This window comes from Cottoperca gobio, chromosome 17 (genome assembly GCF_900634415.1).
Source record: "Cottoperca gobio chromosome 17, fCotGob3.1, whole genome shotgun sequence".
Classification (NCBI taxonomy): Eukaryota; Metazoa; Chordata; class Actinopteri; order Perciformes; family Bovichtidae; genus Cottoperca; species Cottoperca gobio.
Genome location: NC_041371.1, coordinates 18,039,033 through 18,059,962, shown reverse-complemented (window position 1 = coordinate 18,059,962; position 20,930 = coordinate 18,039,033). Strand labels below are relative to the sequence as shown.

Sequence of the window (20,930 nt, the reverse complement as noted above, 5' to 3'; positions counted from 1 at the left end):
TCCACCAGTATGAACAGAAGTTTCTTCTCGAGTTGACAGACTGATGAATAAACCTTCACCCAGGGCTCAGAACACGACTTAGCCATTCACTGTATGTAAGGCGTGGACATAGTTACCGTGACAAAACATTGGTTTGTTGACCACTGTTTTGGGGCATCGTCATCTTGCTTTTTAGTCATCGCTATTTCGTTTTTTTTAGAACCAGAAGTGACACAAGAGGGTGAAGAAAAGTACAACCAAATGCTGAACAATACCTTTTTAGGTGACCAAAATGATACAATTCACTTTCATGAACACAATGTGAAAGGGTTAAAGGATTTTCCTTTATCATACTATTCTCTTTCTGTATAATGTTATTAACGTATGCTTCTTCTTGTTTTAACAATCATACATTAATAGGCTTATCTTTTTTTGACAAATCCAGTGTTTTCTTTTCCCCAACGCTTGGCTACTGTTCTATTAGCTCTTTGGTTGTTTTTTACATGGCCGTTGAGCCATTGAGCTAACTATCAAATGCTAGCAAGCTAAACATTAAAGTAAGATGGTGAACATGGTAAACAGGCCTGCTAAACATCAGCATGTTAGCATTGTCATTGTGAGCATGACATTACATTTAGTTCAAAGCACAGAGCAACTTTAAATCTCAACGGGTATGATGTAACCAGTTAACGCTGAGGACAGAGGAAGGCTTGTTCAGATATGTATCTTCAGTTTTCCCTAGTCATGATCATCACCTATTAGATACTGTATGACTTCATTATGATCTCCTGCCAAACCACAAAGTTCCTACGGCACTTTAGTCATCCACACTGTCTGCTCTCATTGGTTTGCTGGCACTTTGGAAGACCTGAAATCAATGAGACATATCGCCTGGTAAACATTTACAAATTGTGCTTTTGCTGAGTTGATGCTTTGGACTGTATGTAACAATATCCAATTGCACATTCATGCCCTGGCCATCTTCTGCATATTTAAAATCTGTTCCTGTAATTTTAAGTGTGCCCTTTTGGCCTTGGATTCAGATGATTTATTTTTAGGACAGGACTTTAGTGGATGAGAGGTCACAATGAGTTTGTCATCTGAGGTTTCTCTAAACTGACCAACACAGGAGAACCGAAAGTTTGCAGGGGAAGTTACATGCCTGCTAATGTTTCGTTGACTCCGACAGCAAGGGGATTTCCTGTAGAGGAGGTTCAACCTTGAATCCTTCACTTCATTCACACTGTGGTTTTGGTTTATTTTTGTTGTACCAACTATATGCGTGTAGCTTAAATATACAAACTGTTCTGTAATATGGCAATGATAGTACCACTTACCCATCTTTATAGGGTGACATTTACAGAAACACTGCAAACTACTATGTTCATATTTGTTTCCCTTTTTCCTCACTGAATTTGATGATATTATGTTGGCTTTATGGTGGAGGGTGGGTTATTGGGTGATAACATTATGACTCCATTACACATTCAAAGATTAAATATTTCCTGCCCCCCTCTGACTGTTTCCACTGCTCTACTGTATTGGACAAGTAAGGCTGGATATTGCGCAACAAATGTTCTCCCCACAGTCTCCCTCTCCACGTGTGTGTGTGTGTCAGTACGAATGTGTAATACTCATCATGTAGCCTACACTACAAACTACGTGCGCACTTTAACGCAGCGCACCCATATCGCGCTCGACGCAACTGGACCTCCTTGTAGGAGTGGGACTGGTAAACTTCAGCACATACAGGATGGGGCGGGGTCGGCTGGACTACGAGGAAGAGGGGTGTGTGTCAGTTTAAACTACATTCCAGGACAGGCATATAAATATTCGGATTCAAGAACGGGGCGAGGGACGAAAACAAAAACTTTCCAAAAGTTTAACGCTGAAACAAACGGACGAAACAGAGGATTCATCGCTGATCCAGAGAGGAATACTCACAGATAAAGTAAGATTTTAGTCATTCCTACTCCAACTCTTCTAAGTGATGTTATGTGAAGTGTACTTGAAGCGATGCGCGCATGACCTAACGGTTTCTTTTTTTTTTCGCCTGGAGAAAGTTTTTTTTTCTATCAATTGAGGTTTAGAGGATGATCCTCCACAGAGAGAAAGAGTCTGAGATTCTATGAAGACAGAAAGAGACATGTAGGCACATTAACTAAAAGAGACATAGGCTTATATTGGCTTGCAATATAAAAGCTTGCTTTACTCCATTCATAAGGTTTTTTCTTGCCTTTATTGAACGTCAACATCCTTCATTGTTCTCATTGTCTTGCAGCTCTGGATGAAGTTTAGCCCTGAACTTGCTGAACTTTCTTGCAACAAAAATCCAATAATCAGTTCACTTGATTCGTTTCCAGCAGTTGATAAGAAGGAGTCCTTCCAATCCTTTCAAACATTTTCTATAGAACACATCAATTAGTTGAGGTATTTTCATACCCTCAGTTTTGTTGGTAGGTGGCCAACCAGCTGCAGCTGATTCCCTTTTATTCTCCTTGAAGGATATGCAGTGCTCATAATGATTTTTTTTTCTGCATGTGATGTATGCTGGGGCGTTTCTTTATTTAACCAATTCATCAATTTTACACCATGGGACCAATATCACCAGCCAAACAAAGCCGGTCATTTAAAACTGGTGTTGATTGGAAACAGTGACTTGAATATGAAGCGCTTATCTCTGGGGGCCAGTGGTCATACCAGAAGTGCAGGCATGCCAACACAAACTGACAGAAGTGAAGTGCAGAGCTCCAGAGGGAGAGGGCACGTCATAATAGAAGACGTGAAACATTATAGGCAGGGGAGAAAAGATGAAGAAGTGACACTTGTTTTCAAGCTTGGCTGGTGTCTGTATTATGAAACCATTTAAATTTGTGCATTAAAGTGTGAGGAAAGAGCAGCCAAAAAGTAGGCTTGTTAAATGACTTTTCATGGTTTAAGGGGGTTGAGTAGATGACTCTAATTGGGCAATTTTAGGCCACCTAAGGTGCAGTAGTGAGATAACTTGGCTTATTAAAGCCTGTGAAGACACAAATTACTAACAAAACAGCCTGAAAAGCTTTAGTTCAGTTCTTACATTTGAAAATATTTCCAGTATTATTTGCCCAATTATAATTGTATTTTGCATTTTATCACAGCACATATTATGTCACCCATTGTCTGTGAGTGTTTAGAAAAAGGCATAGAAGCTCAATTTTTCATAATGAATTTCAATGCATTGCTCTTTAATGTGTCACTTCCCTTCAATGAACACGTTGGTTCCTCTTTTACTCAAATGAGTGATTAGAGAGCGAAGGCAGCACAGAAGGGGTCAGTGAGCGTGAATACAGTTTTGGGTGGAGATCATGTTGAAATATACACAGCTGACTTGATCCATTGTGAATGTCACAATGATTACGAGTGTTTTTGCCAAATATTTAGAGGAATTGGAAACAGTTGAAGGGAGGGGAATGTCATCTAACCAGCAGATGAACTCAGGAGGTCAAGGAGTTGAAAAGTCGAATGATATTATAAGTGACCCTAATATCAGACCCACACACAGATGGTGCACACACACACACACACACACACACACACACACACACACACACACACACACACACACACACACACACACACACACACACACACACACACACACAGACATTCTATACTTACACATGGATTTTGAGGGTCTGATACTGTGAGGAGCCCCTCCCTACCACCACTCCCTCAGCTGTTTGACCTTTTGAACTGAACCACATAACTTCACTATCACTGCATTTTTCCAAAAACCAGTATGCGGAGCCTGTTAGATACGCTTGTTCCATGCAAATATTTAACGATGAAATCAATAGAAAAGTAGCAGCGCTTTAACAAAGAGCTTTAACCTTGCATCACCTGTGCAGCATCAAACTTTCACTTTCCTTAGCAAGTGGAATGCTTAAGTTTAACAACGTAATGAGACACATTGAGATATGCACAGAGCTAATTGAACATTTGGTCAACCCCCTTGCCCGAACAGCGATCATCCCGTTATAGCTCCAACAAATGGCAGTTTGTTTATCTGCTTCAACACCTGCAGCAAACGTTAGTAGCCTAGCGTTACCTCCAAAACCAAGTAGCATTGCTAACTACTTTTAAGGGTTACAGTTACGTAAACTTGTACAGGACTGGAACTGCACAGAATGTCCACTGTGTTGGAGCCAAGGTGCTCCTATTTCAAGAGCTTAGCTTATGTTAGCGGTCATGCTCTGTATTGGATTTGGGGAGGTTTAAACTTACAGTAACCGCAGCCAAAACTTGTTAGCTTTAGCCTCAGTCTTTTAGCATTATGTCATGCAAGTAACCATCAAGTACATATTCGAGACCCTCAGGGTTTCCGTTTGTCAATTGGTGCCGGTCCTGCAGATGTCAATGTTGTAGACAAATGAGATACATTTTGGTCCAATATTATCTTTGTTTATTGAGCTTTAAAACAATAGATATGTCAGCTATATGAATAATGACATCACTACGCTTCCACTATAATCGATTAAAATAGCTACACCAGGCGTGATAGCCACCCGTAAGTGGTGCATATGCTACACGGAGAAGCGCTCTACAAACATAAGAAATTAGTTATTAGTCTTTTCTCGTGGTTGCTTTCTTGTGTTTAGATGTTAACTTACCCATTTCACACAAAATCAGCAAAAAAGTTGAAGTTTCACAGCGCTGTACTAGGTTAAAAAAAGGTCTTCGTCATCATCTATTACATCTTCAATGTAGTCAAAGAGGACATTGTGACAGACTTGAACAGAGTTTCCCGCTAAAACGTTAATTACTGAAATTAGTAAAAGGTTGAAGGCAGTTTTTAACTTACTCACAGAGTTTGCGTTAAATAGCTAGCTATCTATGGATGATACAATCTGTTATTTCAGCCGGAATAAATGACAGTCCATGGTTAGAAAAAAGAATCCTGCTTCTGGCTGCCTCTGTGTGAAAGACTCTTATTTTCAAGAATTATTTAGAATTGTGAGTGGTAGATCTGCCACCATTTACATTGTAAAATCTATAGGTGTTGTGCTAGCATGGAAAGTTTGACAAGAATAGCAAAAGCAACTAAGGGGGACGGAGCTATAAACCAAACATCTACTATACATGTTTACAAGTAACAATGCATTTCTCATGACTATACTGCAACTCATTACACTTTATGGGTTTTTTACTAGAGCTAACAAAACTCTTATGGTGCTTTAATGTTTTGGTAGGCCTAATATAGATTTATTTTGGTGTGCAGCGCCATAGCCCTGTGTGGATTTAATGTTAACAAGTAACAGATGGTGAAAAAAAGGAAGGAAAGAAGGGAATGAGAGGGAAAGTCTCCCTCCCTCATACTTTCATTCCAGCAAACACTTTTTGTTTTCACTTTCCTAATGTTGACATTTGGTGTATGTGAACCCGATTTTAAAATCTGAGGGTAGGCAGGAAGAGGAGGTTTATCTTCAATGTGACAAATGATCTAATTTCACCGTGATTATTAGAGCACTGTATAAGGGTGGGGATGTGACAGTGTGATAAATGTTCATACGATCTACAGTACTGGACACCTACATCCGCCGTGTATGTGTACGCACAGAGACATACACACAAACTACATCATTCGGCAACAGCTGGGGGGAGACAGATGGAATCCATCTGCTTGTAGGAGGTATGTTAGATTGCTCAGGGAGTGTAGCCGACGAGGACAAAAGGCCCCAAATACCCCAAAATGCTTTGAGAAAGCCTGACTGCTGAGGAGAGTGCAAGTCTGGAATGTGGTAATTGTGGGGAAAAGTAAAAGTGCATTTGCTTTTTTATGATGGGAAGATGCAAGAAACAGGAGAAGGGGAACTGGATAAATGTTCTGTTAGTCAGAATGTTATGAATACTAGGTCTTGCCGGAATTAAATGTATTGTAGCACACTGGCAATGACCTCTACAGTGTGAAAACTATGTCTTTCTGACGAGCGTACAACGTTGTTGAGCTGAAGGGCTTTAACATGTTCTCACTTTTGTGTAATTGCGGATAGGTTAGGTTTTATTTGTCCCTCTCTGAGATTTCTTCGCTCAACCAAATCGAGATAAATGGAAATTTGTTTGTGGCACTCACACCATTAAAGAAAATCATTGAGAGACTCAACAGCAGCATTGCTTTGCAGAAACAATGTAGCCATTACTCTGGATAAACCACAGTGCAGTCAGCAGTTTTCTTAAGATGACTGTTTCTTTTGTAGAGAGAAGTCCCAATATAAACTTTACAGCAAGGTCTGGGGATTATCCAGAGGCAAACATTTCAAAACTAATTGCATTGATAGATCCTAAGACGAATGCAGTGGTTCACAACCCCCCCAAATGGGTCCCAAAGTAAACCTGATGGGTCAAAAGGTGAATAAAGCGACGATAAAAAAAACTCTTTTGAAAGCTACCCAAAATTTTGTTTTTGTTCAACACTTAACTTCAGGAAAAGCAGAATGATTCCATCACCTCATCTTGGTACCAAACAAACAAAGTAATGATCTATGTTTATAATTCTATTCCTGAAATTAATATAGTATTTTTCTTAAAATGTCTCCTAGAATGCCAGGTGAGCGCTTGGCAGTAAGAGGCACGTCAGAGGTGGGGCGTTTCCCGGGAGCAGCCCCACCCACCAGAGTGGAGCTAACCATTCAGAAAGACGGGGAGAAGAAACATGACGAGGGAGGCTGTCACCGCTGGTTCAGGAAGATGTGTCCGTGCTGCTGTAAGCGCCAGAACAACACCTATGATGTTACAGATAAGGTGGAATTTATCAAACCCCCGGCCCCGGAGCCCGCAAAGCCAAAGCCGGAGAATGGAGAGGCAAAGGAAATGGAAGGTAATGTCACTGACATCACCCCAACAAATCCATAACAGCAGTGATAAAGACACATACTTACATTTCATGTTAAACCTTCCTCCCTCAGAAATAAAGTTGTCAGTGTGTTCTGTGGACCTGCTGAGCTCCAAGACTGGTCAGAACAGACAGGAGCACCATACCGACTTGTTTCAGGGGGACGAGCTGATCATCCGCAGAGGACAGACCTTCCAGATAGAGCTGGAGCTCAACAGGCCCTTCAGTGCTGACAATGACAAGCTGCATCTGGATCTGAAAACAGGTATGGAACAGATGGACAATATCAGTATGTGTGTCATGATACTTTCCCATAGAATCTATGATTTATATGATAATAAAATATCATCAGTATGGGTACTCAGGAAAGTAGAAGCCGGGGGGGCAGTGAATGGCTAAGGGTCATAACAATCCTAGCATATCGCATCAAATGGGTCAATTGGGTTGCATCAAATTATATAATGAAAAACTAAAATATATATATATATCATACAAACACTCCAGCACACAAACACTGGATCCTAGAATTCCCATAATGCAATTCACAAGTGTTAGACCAACCCAGTCTGGTAAATGTCCCCTTTTTCAAACTCAAACCCTAAATTTGTAGCACAGACTTTCTGTTCGAAGTGTGAAGGCCCAATCCAAGATGCTAATTGTGAGACTCAAGAAAGCTCCTCTAGACCAGTGATTCCCAGTCACAAGTACTCGTGACTGGGTATCACTGGTCTAGAGGGGGGTACCTCAGATGTGGCCGGGGGGCATGTGGAAAACTTGTAGAGTACCTAAATTACATTGAAAAAGTGATGGATACACAGTTAAATTACACAGCTAAACTATTTCAAATAGATAGTTAAAAAGTAGTGGATACATTTTTTTAATAGAGCACATTTGGAACATGATTGGTGGTGTTGATGAAGGGACCTGAGTTCATCTCACTGGGTTGTATGTCATACAATAAACGTCAGAATTATGACTTTATTCTCATAATTCTGAGAATAACAACATTTAACTTAAATATCATAATTCTGACTTTAACCTCAGAACTCAAATACATTTTTCACATGTGGCCTTAATCCTCTTCCGTAGAGTAGTACTCTCCATGATGATTAAACGGATCGTGTTGTGTAGAAATGGCAGAGTTACACAGTAGTTGCTACAAGCCTGTGTGAAACGCAGAGTAATGAACGGCTGACTCAAAACAAAGCATGGGAAATATGTTCAAAATGCCACGCATTGCTATCCCATTTAAATTGAGCAGCAGTTCTACCATTGCTGCACCACAAGTTTTGGATTCCACCCACCCCCCAGTGTTTACGGCTTCCAGGCCGCAGGACACCAGACACCTCGCTCTGGTATTTACAGGCTTCATACTACGTCGATCCACTACACACTTGGGATAATAAATGGCCCTTACATCACCACAGAGAGGCCATTTGCTGTCACTTCTGTTTAGATAGTTACATGGGAGGAGTAGAAGAGAAACAGAATTGACGCACATAACTACTTACGTATGCTTTCACAGCCCCATCTTCTGTGAAAGGTTTTAAGTGCGGCTCTAAAAGCTGAGCTTTGTATCATTGTAACTTCCTAAACTGTTATTGTGTTTAACTAGGATGCTGAATAGAGATATCGAGTCAATTTTCAATAAAGGTGAGGGCGGTGCAGCAGAAAAGAGAGTGTTTTTCATTGATTTCCTTTGAACAACTTCCCAGGAAGTCCTGGCTAAGGTCGGATAGAGAACAATGTTTTCTTGATAAACTCTTATTCGCTTCAGCAAATGGCAGCTACAGCCCAGCAGGGTGCTACAAAACAAATAGCTGAGAGGAAAGCATCCAAGAAGTCTTAATCATGCTATGTCATCCATGGTTGTGTCATCCACTGTGGCAACAGATTAACATTTACTGTATTAATTTAAGATATTGGAATATGTTGTTGTATGTATTACCGATGTTGTTTTCTTCAGCTTTATATATTATTAAACATTTTTCATTTGACATTTGTTTGCCAGGTATTTCGTTAGCTAGATATTTTTAATACCTCAAGTGGTTCCCAGCGAATCAGTTCTACGCAGTTAACTTTAATCTTGACAATTTGGGAAAATACGCTTTGGTTCCTTGCCAAGAAAATTGATACCACTTGCACATTTGTACGTTACATGTGAAGATACGGCAATACCGTTAGCGTAGCTTAGCACAAAGACCGTAAGAAGTGGGAAACAGCTAGCCTAAATCTTACACTTCCATTGTTATACCAAATAAACACAAGAGCTATAACTGATTAATATGCACGTCAAGACATTTTAGAACTGTTGTTTCTTATCATGAATAATTTCACACAGAACGAGTATATTACACGGTGAGGAAGCAATGTATTTATTTATTTATGAAACAAGGTAAATTATTCTGAGCTTTCACATGGCAAATAAAGTCATCAACCAATCCCGTTGTGCGGAACGTGTTGAGTTGCGCCTATATGCATGAGGATTGTGAAACTACAACACTGAGGCTCCGTCGTCCGAACCAACACACTTTATTACTCTTTTCAATCTTGACAAAGGCAGCGCATACCAGATCCACTTCTTCTTTTCTCACATTTCACAATAAAAGCCCATCACATATAATCTTTCCATCATTCATTCCCCATGCCCCCGATGTGTAAAGGCCTTTATGCTAAGCTAAGCAACAGTCTCAATGATGCAATTTCATATTTAACAGACAGCTTTGAGAGGTGTCTATCTTCTTATCTAACTCTCCCCAAGAAAGTGAATAAGCGTATTTCCTAAAATATCAATGTAATTGGGTAGACATGTGCACATAAATTCACAGACCATATTGTACAGTACCATCTAAAAGCATAGCAGGACATGTATTGTAATACGTCAATTTTTTGTTCCTATTTATTTCTTCTTTATTGAAACACTGGTACAACATGAATCAAATATAATCTTTGTGCTGTAGGTCCCCTGCCCATGGTGTCCAAAGGCACCCATGTTATCATCCCACTGGTGGATCACCTGGAGGATGAACGCTGGGAGGCCAAGATCGTAGAGCAGAACGGCAACAAGATCAAGCTGTCCGTCAACTCGCCAGCCAGTGCTGTGATTGGCCTGTATGGACTCGTGGTGACAACTAGCGCTCCGAAAAGCGAGGCAACCACTACTCACAACTCCGACAAGAACATCGTCATGCTCTTCAACCCTTGGTGTGAAGGTGAGATTGGCGGTGGTTGGTACAAACAGGGCGGCGGGATTAACACGGATTAAAGGCAAGAATGTGGACGAGGGGAAGGAAAGAAGACGAGTTATAGGTGATAAGAGGAGAAAAATGAGAAAAGACAGACAGTGTTACATAGCATGTCTGGAAGGAATTAGAATCTGGCTTACTATTAGGCTTGAGGCAGAATAGTTTCAAAAAGTCAATATTTTATTTGCAGGAGAGCTGTCTGATACAGTCCAATTACGAGTGTTCACAGAGCATAGCTGCTGTATTAGGAATATCCTCAGCATTCTGATAGCAAGGCTGGCACTGTCTGTTTTAATCTGTGAGAGGAGTCCTGATATAATGTAACACATGGGTGAGAAAGGCCAACTCAACCCATGAGCGTGTTGCTGTCCATCAAAAAGCTACAGCGTGATCTTGTGTGTAACTATTAGAGTTATATAACTCCACTGGCTATGATTCAAGAATGCTGGCACAATTGGTTATTATGCCAATTTGAACTAAGTATGGGACCCAAACAGTTTGTGTGTAAGATAAAAAAAGGATCATCAATGGCCTCATTTATGAAATGTTTGTACATTTGGACAGGACTTTTAACCTTTGCCTATGCATAAATCAAAGATAAATAGATAAAAGAGGTCCATTTTGACTTTTGCCCTATATAGTTAAGCCTGCAAAAACCTTTTATGGAGGCAGCGGAAACAAACTGTTAACACAACTGACATATTATCAGATTAGGACACAATTGACACCCAGCAGAGTAATATTATAATTTGGATTATTTCCGGCGACCTGTTGAATGTCACTCTCTAAAGATAAACTTTGGCTTAGGTAGAATTAGTAGACTTCAGAAAACATCTAAATTCATCTGTTGCACAAACTAACTAGTTCTACTATAAGTGGGTCTATATTGCCGTGTGGGTTTTTTCCCATAGACATACAGTCTATGGGGCAAAACCCACAAGGCAAATTAAAAGTTGGACGTAGTCGCCGTAACATCACCCATTGCTTTGTGGACTACCGTTTCAAAGCCTCGGGTTTGGCATTTTGGCCGTTGCCATCTTGGTTTTTTGGAGACAGAAGTGACACGAGAGGGTAGAGCTAAGTTCTAGCAGACGCTAAACAATACATTTTTAGGCGACCAAACAAACTGAAAACACACTGTGAAAGGTTGAAAAATGAAAACACGGACAACACCCAGATCGGACAACACCGTGGTAGCAACCTGTCAATCACAAGGTAGCCAAGCCCTCACTCTAAATGTGACAATAATATAATACAATTCTATACAAATATAATGTAATAATAAACAAAATAAACACCATGATGTATTGAAGAAGACTTGAAACTTGTGATTGAGACAAAAATGTTTACTGACTTAACAAATCAAGTGAGAAGTAGGATAATTTTCTCATAGGCTTCTATACAATCAGACTTCTTTTAGCAACCAGTGAAGTCCTCCTCTGCTGGCCATTACAAAGAATGCAAGTTTAAGGCACTTCCACATTGGCTTCAGTTTCCAGACCTGGAGGTTGTTGCTTGGTTTTGCCATACTGTTTGTATTTAAAAAAAAAATAGAGGTCAGTCTCATTTTTCTTTTTATTATGCATACTTATCATTCTCTTATTCAGTTAATAAAGCCTTGGGAAATAAGGTCCATTGTTTATCCTGCTGAGTTCAGTTTGCTGAGCATGGCAAGCTATCAGCACAGGATATTTGACAAAAATAAATATATGTGCAACACAGCAAAATAAAAAAACGGCGGACCTGGATTTGATAGACAAACAAAAAATGTCTGTCTTTCATTATGGCATGGCTGTTTTTGGCAGCAAGCCCAATCTCCTCTTCCCTCTTTCAATCTCTTCTTCCCGCGACCAATCACTCCCTCACGCTCATAAAATTCTAAATCCTACAATTACTGTATAGAAACGCCATGGGGCAGGCTCACAGTAATCTTGCAGCTGGTGACAACCTGTCCTCTCCCTCGCTTTTACTGCTTCCATGTGTACTTCCTGCCTTTATATGCCTTTCCCACCCAGTCCTGCTCCCTGCATGCTATCTGTTGACCCAATCCCCATTCCATTGCTCTGATTTCTGGCCTACTCCTCCTTCATAGCCTCCTGTGGGTGTGTGTCTGTTTCTCCCTGCAGAAATATTCAGTAAGAAGTGAAAAACAGAATCATCATAGCTGCCAGATGCTGTCAGCCACAGCCTTTATTCTCTCCTGTAAAATCTCAAGACACTCTGTTACGCTTCACTCCCCCTCACGGCCTCCCCCCGTCCCCTCCCAAGCATAACTTCCCCTCTTTCTCTTTTTCGTCCCTCATGACTTTGTTAAACCCCTTCCTTCCACCTTTTTTCTTATGTTCATCTTGAACATTGCTTTTATTTACTTTATTTTCGTTATATTCTATTCACCCACCCACTGGTAATCATGGTGGCAACAGTAAGACATAAAAGTTAGGAAACAAACAAAGACACAGATTTTTGAAGTTCATGTCAGTGATGCACTGCACGCCCAAGTCTGTAGGGCTCACTCAAAACAGACCATTTCCCATAAATGAATGTGGGCCCCACTGCAAGGTCCATGGAGTCATTGTGTTTCTTCATCATTTCCTGGCCTTGGGGATCCTTTCACAGATTGTGTGAAAATAAATGACATTGTTGAGAAGTTTAGTCACTGAAGAGGTGATTAAAACATGGATTTTGGGTCACTTTCACAGACAGAGAGGAAGGATGCCAGAAACCTTGACTTAAGTCTATATTGTTAAAACAAATCCTACAGTTCTACAAAAAAATGTTTCCTTGTATTTCCTGTCAAGGTTGGTTTACTACGATCAACTTTAGTTGTATATACAAAAAACTGTAAAATGCCATATTGTCAGTATTATAATGCCAGATCTTGACATGTCTTTCCAGAGGACGCAGTGTTCCTGGATGATGAGGAGGAGAGGAAGGAATACGTTCTTAATGACATCGGGAGGATTTACTATGGCACGGAGAAACAAATAGGTGCACGCACATGGAACTTTGGGCAGGTATGAACTATCAAGACAAGATATGACTGAAAAGAGCTGAACGCTTATGGTTTTGAATCATTGTCTCTTGCACTCAGCACATTTGTGAAGATGTACATTTTTAAAACAGGGTCACAAATATAGTATATAAGTAATTTTCTAAATCCGCTGGGCATTGTTGTCTTTCTTAAAATGTTACTCAAACAAGAGTAAACTGTTTATTTGTTGAGGACTATCTTCAACCGGGGATTAATACACATTTGGTGCACTAGTGAGTAAATACAGCAGCAGCTTTTCCAGTCCATTGTCATAGAAAAGCCAAGCTTCTTATTTTTTGCCTTTATTAATTATCAGTTGCACATTCTTTAACTTCCATCTTTCACAAATGTAAAATGAAGCAAAGAGGGTGGTAGAAGCTGCAAATCCTATCTGTAATTTGTAATATTCCTCAATTGTTGTAGTTATTGTAGTAATGTTTTATTAGTAACACAGGGCTTTGAATTGAACCCAATAATATGATGGAACATCCTCATTGGAATGAACTACTGTCCTTTGCTGAGGATCTGTGTTTTGTTTTGTTTTTGCTGTAGTTTCATGAGGGAGTCCTGGAAGCATGTCTGTTTATCTTGGAGAAGAGCGACATGCCTCCATCCGGTCGAGGGGATGCTGTCAATGTGGTTAGAGTCACATCTGCCATGGTGAGTTTGAGATTCAAGGCAACATTCCATCTCAGGATATTAGAAATACTGAGGTCATGAGTTCAAGCCCCTCAATTTATTCAGTTAACTTTTCAATTGAATTTCTGTGAATTTAGTTGTTTCAAAGCCGTCTCCATACTGCCAGGAAAAACAATTGTGGTGGGGAAATACTGAACACATTATCTTTTGGCCTAAAGTAGTCAAATTTAAATATATTGGTTATAAATTGATTGTAGATAACCTCAGGTTACAAAAAAAGCTACGGTGGCTACGGTCCTCATAATCTTCTGCTTGGAAAATTAGCATTTTAATTTGTAAATGAGAGCAGTCATTTGTGATTGACTGTGTCTCCATCGTGTTTTCAGATAAATGCTCAGGATGACTTTGGGGTTCTGGTGGGGAACTGGTCTGGGAATTACTCTGACGGAGTGTCTCCTTCGGCGTGGAGCAGCAGCGTGGAGATCCTGAGGAAGTACCTGTCCTCCAATGGAACGCCTGTGTCATATGGACAGTGTTGGGTCTTCTCTGGGATCACTACAACTGGTGAGTATCAGAAAAAATAAAATGGAAAGAGCATATGATGGTGTGTGAAAGACAAATGTGTGTTTATGCAGACAGGTTGGACCTTATAGTGTGGAGAGCTAAACCTTAAAATAGAGGTGTTCCTAGAGACTTCTCTAAGTGTATGTACAAACGCCACAATGTTCCCCGTTTTCACGTGAATTTGACAAACATTATCATGATCAGGGGCTCCCTGTCTATCAGGCCCTTTTCATTAGCTCTCACTGCTCTGTAACAGAACACTTCATTCATTGTGCGTGCCGGCAGGGTCCCTCACATAGTAACTAGCTGACCTTAGCACCTGATTGCAAGTTGTAGCTCAAATACTATACACCCTCATATAAATACCTCGGATTGACATTCCTATCATACCTCCTACTTTTGTCACAGATATAGCCACATGTGTTGCTTTCAGTCAGCAAGGATATTAAAGTTCTCAGCAAACATGCAAATACTCAAAATGTCTAAAGTCATTATGCTCAAGTGTTAGCATCTGCTAACATAATTCAATTATCAACTGACCTTGTGAATTTAGTTTTAATGAATGTGTCTTTGTCTGTCTTTGTTGCCAGTGTTGAGGTGTCTTGGCATACCCGCTCGCAGTGTGACCAACTTCCAGTCTGCTCACGATACTGATGTATCCCTCACCACAGATGTGTATTTAGATGAGAATATGGAGCCGATCGACTACCTCAATAGCGACTCTGTGTGGTAAGATGTGTAACTTTACATAGCCAGGACACCATGACCCTAAATTCAGACCTTAGGAATGTGCCGTATATTTAGATCTGCTCCGAAAGCAGTCTCCTCTAACTTGAAACCTCAGAGACGCCATGCTTGTTTAATTATTTGCAACTCCTCTCAGAATGTGGAGGCTAATCTGGTATGTATCTGCTATCTGGTACTACTGTGTCCTAAAATGCTCCTAGAATGATTGGTGCCATTTCTTGTTCCTCCCTTGCAAAAGTGTACATGCACTTGTTGCAATGTGATTAAAATATAGCAATATTAGCCAGCCTAATTTTGACCAATAATTCCAGTTACATTTAGGATCCATACTTGCTAATTCCTGACATCCAAACATTGTATCCATTCTTCAACATTTGATGCCACTTTTGCCTCACCTGAATATTTTCATGAAACCAGAGTATCCCAAATATGATATTTAGATGCTTCTAAAAGGTTTAAATGAAGAATATGCTCTGTAATCTTTAAAGGTTCAATGTGTAATTTAGATAGGGGGCAGTATTTCCCCTCTAAACTAGATAGGGGGCAGTATTTCCCCTCTAAACTGAGTCCATACAATCTCTGATGTTTATATTTTTGTTGTAGTAGTTTGGCATAGTTATTGTATTCTAATGTATTCTTTATATTGTGTATTGCATTTACTCCTGTGTAATGCCTGTCAGTCAGTCTGCAGGGCAAGAATACCAACAGTTTAACAAACTGCTGAAACTCTGAGAGCCGGTCAGAAAAGATCTGATGTCTTATAATCTTCACGTGGAGCTGATCATCTGTGTTTACTGGAGCACTGATGTTAACCGGGGCTGTAGTTTGTGTAACGTTACGTTAGTTTGTTTATTGGACTAAATCCAAAGTGGTAGAAACTAGAAAACTGACAGCTGCTAGGCTGTTTCGCAGAGCATGTAGCTGTCGGCAGCCCTGGGAAACAGCATAGCTTGTATTCCAATAAACAAACTATAAAACAGTCACGGAACATGTCTGTAATATTTATAAGCGAGTCAGGCAGCTGTACTTCTTCTCCCTCTGTACTGAGAGCAGACTGGAGATACAGTGACTCACTATCACCTCTAGAGGAACAAGCTGTATTACAGACTGGACGGAGCACACTTAAAATCTCGTACAAAAGTTTAGAAACATGGACAGAGCCAAGCTAGCTGTTTTCCTCCATTTACATATATATTAATGCTAAGCTAAGCTCACTCACTCTTGGCAAAAAAAAAAAAGAATATTTCCAAAAAACTATTCCTATAAATGTGACCTTCAATTAACATAATTTAAAACCATCTAGGAACTTCCACGTGTGGAATGACTGCTGGATGGCGAGATCAGACCTGCCCCCCGGTCATGGAGGCTGGCAGGCTGTTGACTCTACACCCCAGGAAACGAGCCAGGGCACCTTCCGCTGCGGCCCGGCCTCCGTCAACGCTATCCGCTCTGGCCAGGTCTACCTCAAACACGACACGCCATTTGTCTTCGCTGAGGTGAGTGCTAACATTGGCAGGTGTGGTCTGGGTTAATTTTAATGCATTACCAAAGTAAGAGGAACGTAGTCAAACTCAATTGCTGCCGAAGACGGTTTAAAAAGGTGGTCTGGAATAACTACCAGGCATAAATTGTGAAAGTTTTTTTTGATATAATTTTGTGCCTCTCACCGGATAACACTGTGGTGGCAACCTGTCAATCACAAGGTATCCACGCCCTGAAGCATATCCTGCTTTATCATCTATTTTACTCTAAATTGGACCATCATTTACAAAATAAAGATCATGCTTTATTGAAGAATACTAGTGGTTGAGATCATGAACTCGCCAGGAAAATCTTTACTGAAGTAATAAATCAAGTAGTAATCAAGAAGTAGGGTCATTTTCTAATAGATCTATAAACAACCGGACTTCGTTTGCAACCAGTGGAGTCGAGCCGTGGCTGGCCATTAGAAAGAATGCAGCTTTAAGGCACCTCTGCATTGACTTCACTTTTCAGACCAGGAGGTTGTCGCTTGGTTCAACTTCATCATCAGTATGAAAGGATACTTTTGATATACTTTTTGGTATTTTTCTATCAGGTCAACAGTGATAAGATCTACTGGCAAAGAAACGTGGATGCCATTTTCAGCCAGATCCACAGTGAAAAGAAAGCTGTCGGCCACTGCATCAGCACTAAAGCAGTGGGCTCTGACGACCGGGCAGACATCACACACCTGTACAAACACCAAGAAGGTACTGGAAAACATATCATACTTTGTTCATTTCTACCCCAGGTTGAATTATTCTTACACTACCTGGAACTATCTTAAAATGTAATGATTTAATACTGTCTTGCTGCATAGATCATATTTAGCTGTACAACTGTTCACCTGCTTTTCACAATATTAAAATATGGGTCTTTGTTTGCTTAGGTTGAAGGATTGTGTGCCATATCTCTTGTATCTGTCAATAAATCCTGAAACATCAGACAGAATGAGGTGCAATCACACTCTCCTCCCTCTGTACCAGGTTCTGAAGAGGAACGTATTGCCGTAGAGACTGCCAGTCGCTATGGCAGCAAGCCAGATACCTACTCCACGGCCATAGCAGAGGATGTGTGCGTGGAGGTGAAGATGGAGGGTGAAGGGCCTAGGATGGGTGCTGACGCCCAGCTGAGCATCGTGGTGAAGAACCTGAGCTCGCAGCCTCGTAGCACCACTCTGCACATCCAGGTGGCTGTCATGTACTACACCGGTGTGCTGAAGGGCACCATTAGGAAGGAGCAGATGCCCGTGGAGCTCCTGCCCAATGAAGGTATGGCTTTCCACAAAGCTGCTGTAATCAATATTCTTATACTAACAAGGAATTAAATGGCCACATGTATGTGAAAGAGGGTCGGTAAATATGGGCAGTTCCTCCCAACTCTGCAGAGAGTCTTTAATGCATCGTTTTGGTTTGGAGGCCCGCAACTTTACTGTTTTGATTCACTGTCACTGCTCTGCAGCAGACAGCCGTTTTAAGCAAGGGTGATTATTCTCTGAGGAGTTAGTGGAGACCAAAACAGAGCCAAAAGAAGAACGGTGGATGAAGATGTTGCTCTGTATCTACTAAGCAACAGTTTGTTTGTAAGGGAAGAATGTGTTGTTTCAGAAGAGAATACAGCAGTCTCGCTACAAATGAAATTTAATGGATCGGAACAGCCGGAGGAGCTATGCTAATAAGCAACTGTGAATTTTACAAACAAACATGCTAATTAGTGAGTTTTGATGGTGCCAGTAGAGGGATTTAGTTACCTTTGGACAGAGACAGGTTTGCCGTTTCCCCTTGTTTCCTGTTGTTGTGCGAAGCTAATCAGCTAATAATGAAAGAGAAAGTACAACTTGCATCGTGAAAATGCTGAATACTGAGCCCAGGCTGTTTTCTGTACCTCTCCACACAGAAAAGGCCATTGACTGGTTGCTGCCCTACCAACAGTACCAAAACCAGCTGGTGGATCAGGCAGCTCTGATGCTGACCTTGTCTGGAAGAGTCACTGAGACCCAGCAAGTATTAGCCAGCCAGACCACTTTCAGGCTCCGTACGCCTGACCTCAACATCATGGTAGGGTTTCAGATTTACTGTACATTTCTAAGATTTCTTCTAGTGAAGAACATTGTTCACTTTGGAACAAAGGAAAACGTTTTGTTCGCACCTCCTGAATCAATTTGAATTACCTCCTGGCAGCCTTTGGGAGAAGCTTTTGTTGGTAAGGAGATGGCAGCCAAGATTACCTTCACCAACCCACTGCCACGTATGCTGAAGGGAGTGGTGTTCAGAGTGGAGGGTCTGGGTCTGCAGAAGGGTCATGAAGTGGTTGTAGGGTAAGAGCATGAGACATTTCTTTCACCCACACATTTCCCCAGAAATGTCCTTCTCCAGACTAATATTCTTCTCCTATTTTTCCCCTCTCAGTGATGTAGGCGGCCACTCCACCGTGACACTGACAGAGCATTTCGTCCCCACCCAGCCCGGACGCAGGAAGCTGGTGGCGTCTCTTGATTGTAAACAGCTCACACAAGTGCACGGAGTGGCTGATATTGACGTTCTTGTGCAATGAGAGGCAACATCCTTTTCTGTCGTATCACCTTTACCTTATAAAATATGAACTGAGAGCCTCTTATTATATGAAAAGTGTGCTAAGTTCCTGTATCCTAAACAATCGTGTTTATTGTGTACTACAGCAACATTTTTGATATTTTTTAAAACTATGAATAGACAATAAGCAACATTATCAGTATTATTTTTTTTATAACTTAAAAATATAAATTCACTCTTCTGCCTTGCTCTGAATTTTCTAAACTGTGGTGCCGTACGCAGCAGTGTTTAAATACATGCACAGAACAGTTTATAACGTATATTGAAGTCATAAAACTGTCAGATTACACACACTGTCCTAATACTAGTGCATTTCAAGACACTGAGCGAAGCATGTGAAGGTGCAGAAAGTCAGGTCACGATCCTTTTTGTGATGATGTAAATACTGTGTGTGTGTGTGTTTTTCCAATAACTTGTTATGAGATAAAAAAGCATGTGAAAAGTGTTGTCAGACAAAATGAACCTCACATGGATTACATGAAGGAAGGGCACTGTGAGATGTTTTGAAAGGGAATGATGCTGAAATTGGCATTGGCATTTTGCAAAGGGCACATTATTATAATTCCCCAAATCACGTTTGACAGAAAATGAAAGTAATTTCTCCGTACCAATTAACGATCTAGATTTCCAAAAATGTAAATCTACAACGACGTGGCTAAAAGTCTATTTTAATCACCAGATAAAATGCAAACACATACTTCGTTTACAAAAACCAACAACTCACCACTCGTAAAACTCTCCATTTGCAGAATTCAAATCTAAATATTCCCTTCAGAAGAATTCTACAGATTCTGTGTGTTTCTCCATCGTGTGTGTGTGTGTGTGTGTGTGTGTGTGTGTGTGTGTGTGTGTGTGTGTTTGTGTGTGTGTGTGTATATACTAACACTGAAGTCAGCTTTACAGTATATTGTAATTGTAATTTACCTGCAAAATTGGAATTCCAGCAAACCATATCAGACCACAATGGCCTTAATTCACCTTAGCTTTACCTGCTTACTGTTTGTTTGCCTTGGGCACTTAAAGTAAAATGTGAAGGAAAGTACATCAATAACATTACACTATTTATCTGCCATATCTACCTGGAATGTTTTTTTTCTGTATTGTATGTGTTGTGACGGTAATAAACTTTGAAGGTGAAAACCACCTGAAATGATGGCCTGACTCCAGAGTGATTTTCTACTTCCATGCAGGGGAGAGAAGGGAAAGATGTAATCTATTTGTGAAATGACAGAGTAAGCAAGTGGCTACCTGTACTTTTTCCATTTCTACAATCAACACTTTTATCCGGGGAAAAAAACCTGTGTTGCAAAAGAGATAATTTCCTGTTCCAGTGATTCATTTTAATTGTTTAACTTGAGGCAGAGAACACTCCTTTACTTCCTTACATCAGTGGAGACGTTGATGATGGAAACAGGAACTTAAAATGTGATGATGATATATAATCTTTGACATACATAGAGAGGTTTTTCCTCTCTGACGTGGTTACAATGCAGGAGGTTAGGTGAGGCTTGGCTTCTCCCAACGTATTCTGATTCATCTCCCCATCCCCCATGTTTTATTTGTTGCATAAAGTAATGCTGGCCTCTCTCTTTTGACTGACTGTGCTTTAGCTGCTGTTTTTTTGTGGAGTATATTTACTCAAGTATTATACAATTTTGAGGTGCATGTACTAAATGCTACGTTGTACTTGTACTCCACTGAATTTCTTTACCAGCTATATTTACCAGTTATTTTTTCACATTAAA

At 40.5% G+C, this 20,930-nt stretch overlaps 1 protein-coding gene across 1 annotated transcript; it reads left to right on the top strand.

The window, feature by feature from the left end:
- The first annotated feature begins 1,660 nt into the window (after nt 1-1,660).
- tgm1l1 (transglutaminase 1 like 1) lies at nt 1,661-20,340 on the top strand. Its single transcript, XM_029453482.1, has 14 exons — nt 1,661-1,930; nt 6,555-6,832; nt 6,921-7,112; nt 9,808-10,059; nt 12,988-13,106; nt 13,676-13,783; nt 14,149-14,326; nt 14,917-15,055; nt 16,377-16,569; nt 17,151-17,304; nt 17,581-17,865; nt 18,491-18,651; nt 18,775-18,911; nt 19,003-20,340. The coding sequence occupies exons 2-14, from the start codon at nt 6,556-6,558 to the stop codon at nt 19,145-19,147; spliced, it is 2,340 nt and encodes a 779-aa protein (XP_029309342.1). The 5' UTR covers nt 1,661-1,930; nt 6,555; the 3' UTR covers nt 19,148-20,340.
- The last annotated feature ends 590 nt before the right edge of the window (nt 20,341-20,930 follow it).

Excerpts from the sequence above, each read along its gene's own strand:
- tgm1l1 (XM_029453482.1), top strand. The coding sequence starts at position 6,556 with ATGCCAGGTGAGCGCTTGGCAGTAAGAGGCACGTCAGAGGTGGGGCGT. Across the intron at positions 6,833-6,920 it reads AGAGGCAAAGGAAATGGAAG|AAATAAAGTTGTCAGTGTGT; the intron begins GTAATGTCACTG and ends TTCCTCCCTCAG. Across the intron at positions 7,113-9,807 it reads GCATCTGGATCTGAAAACAG|GTCCCCTGCCCATGGTGTCC; the intron begins GTATGGAACAGA and ends TTTGTGCTGTAG.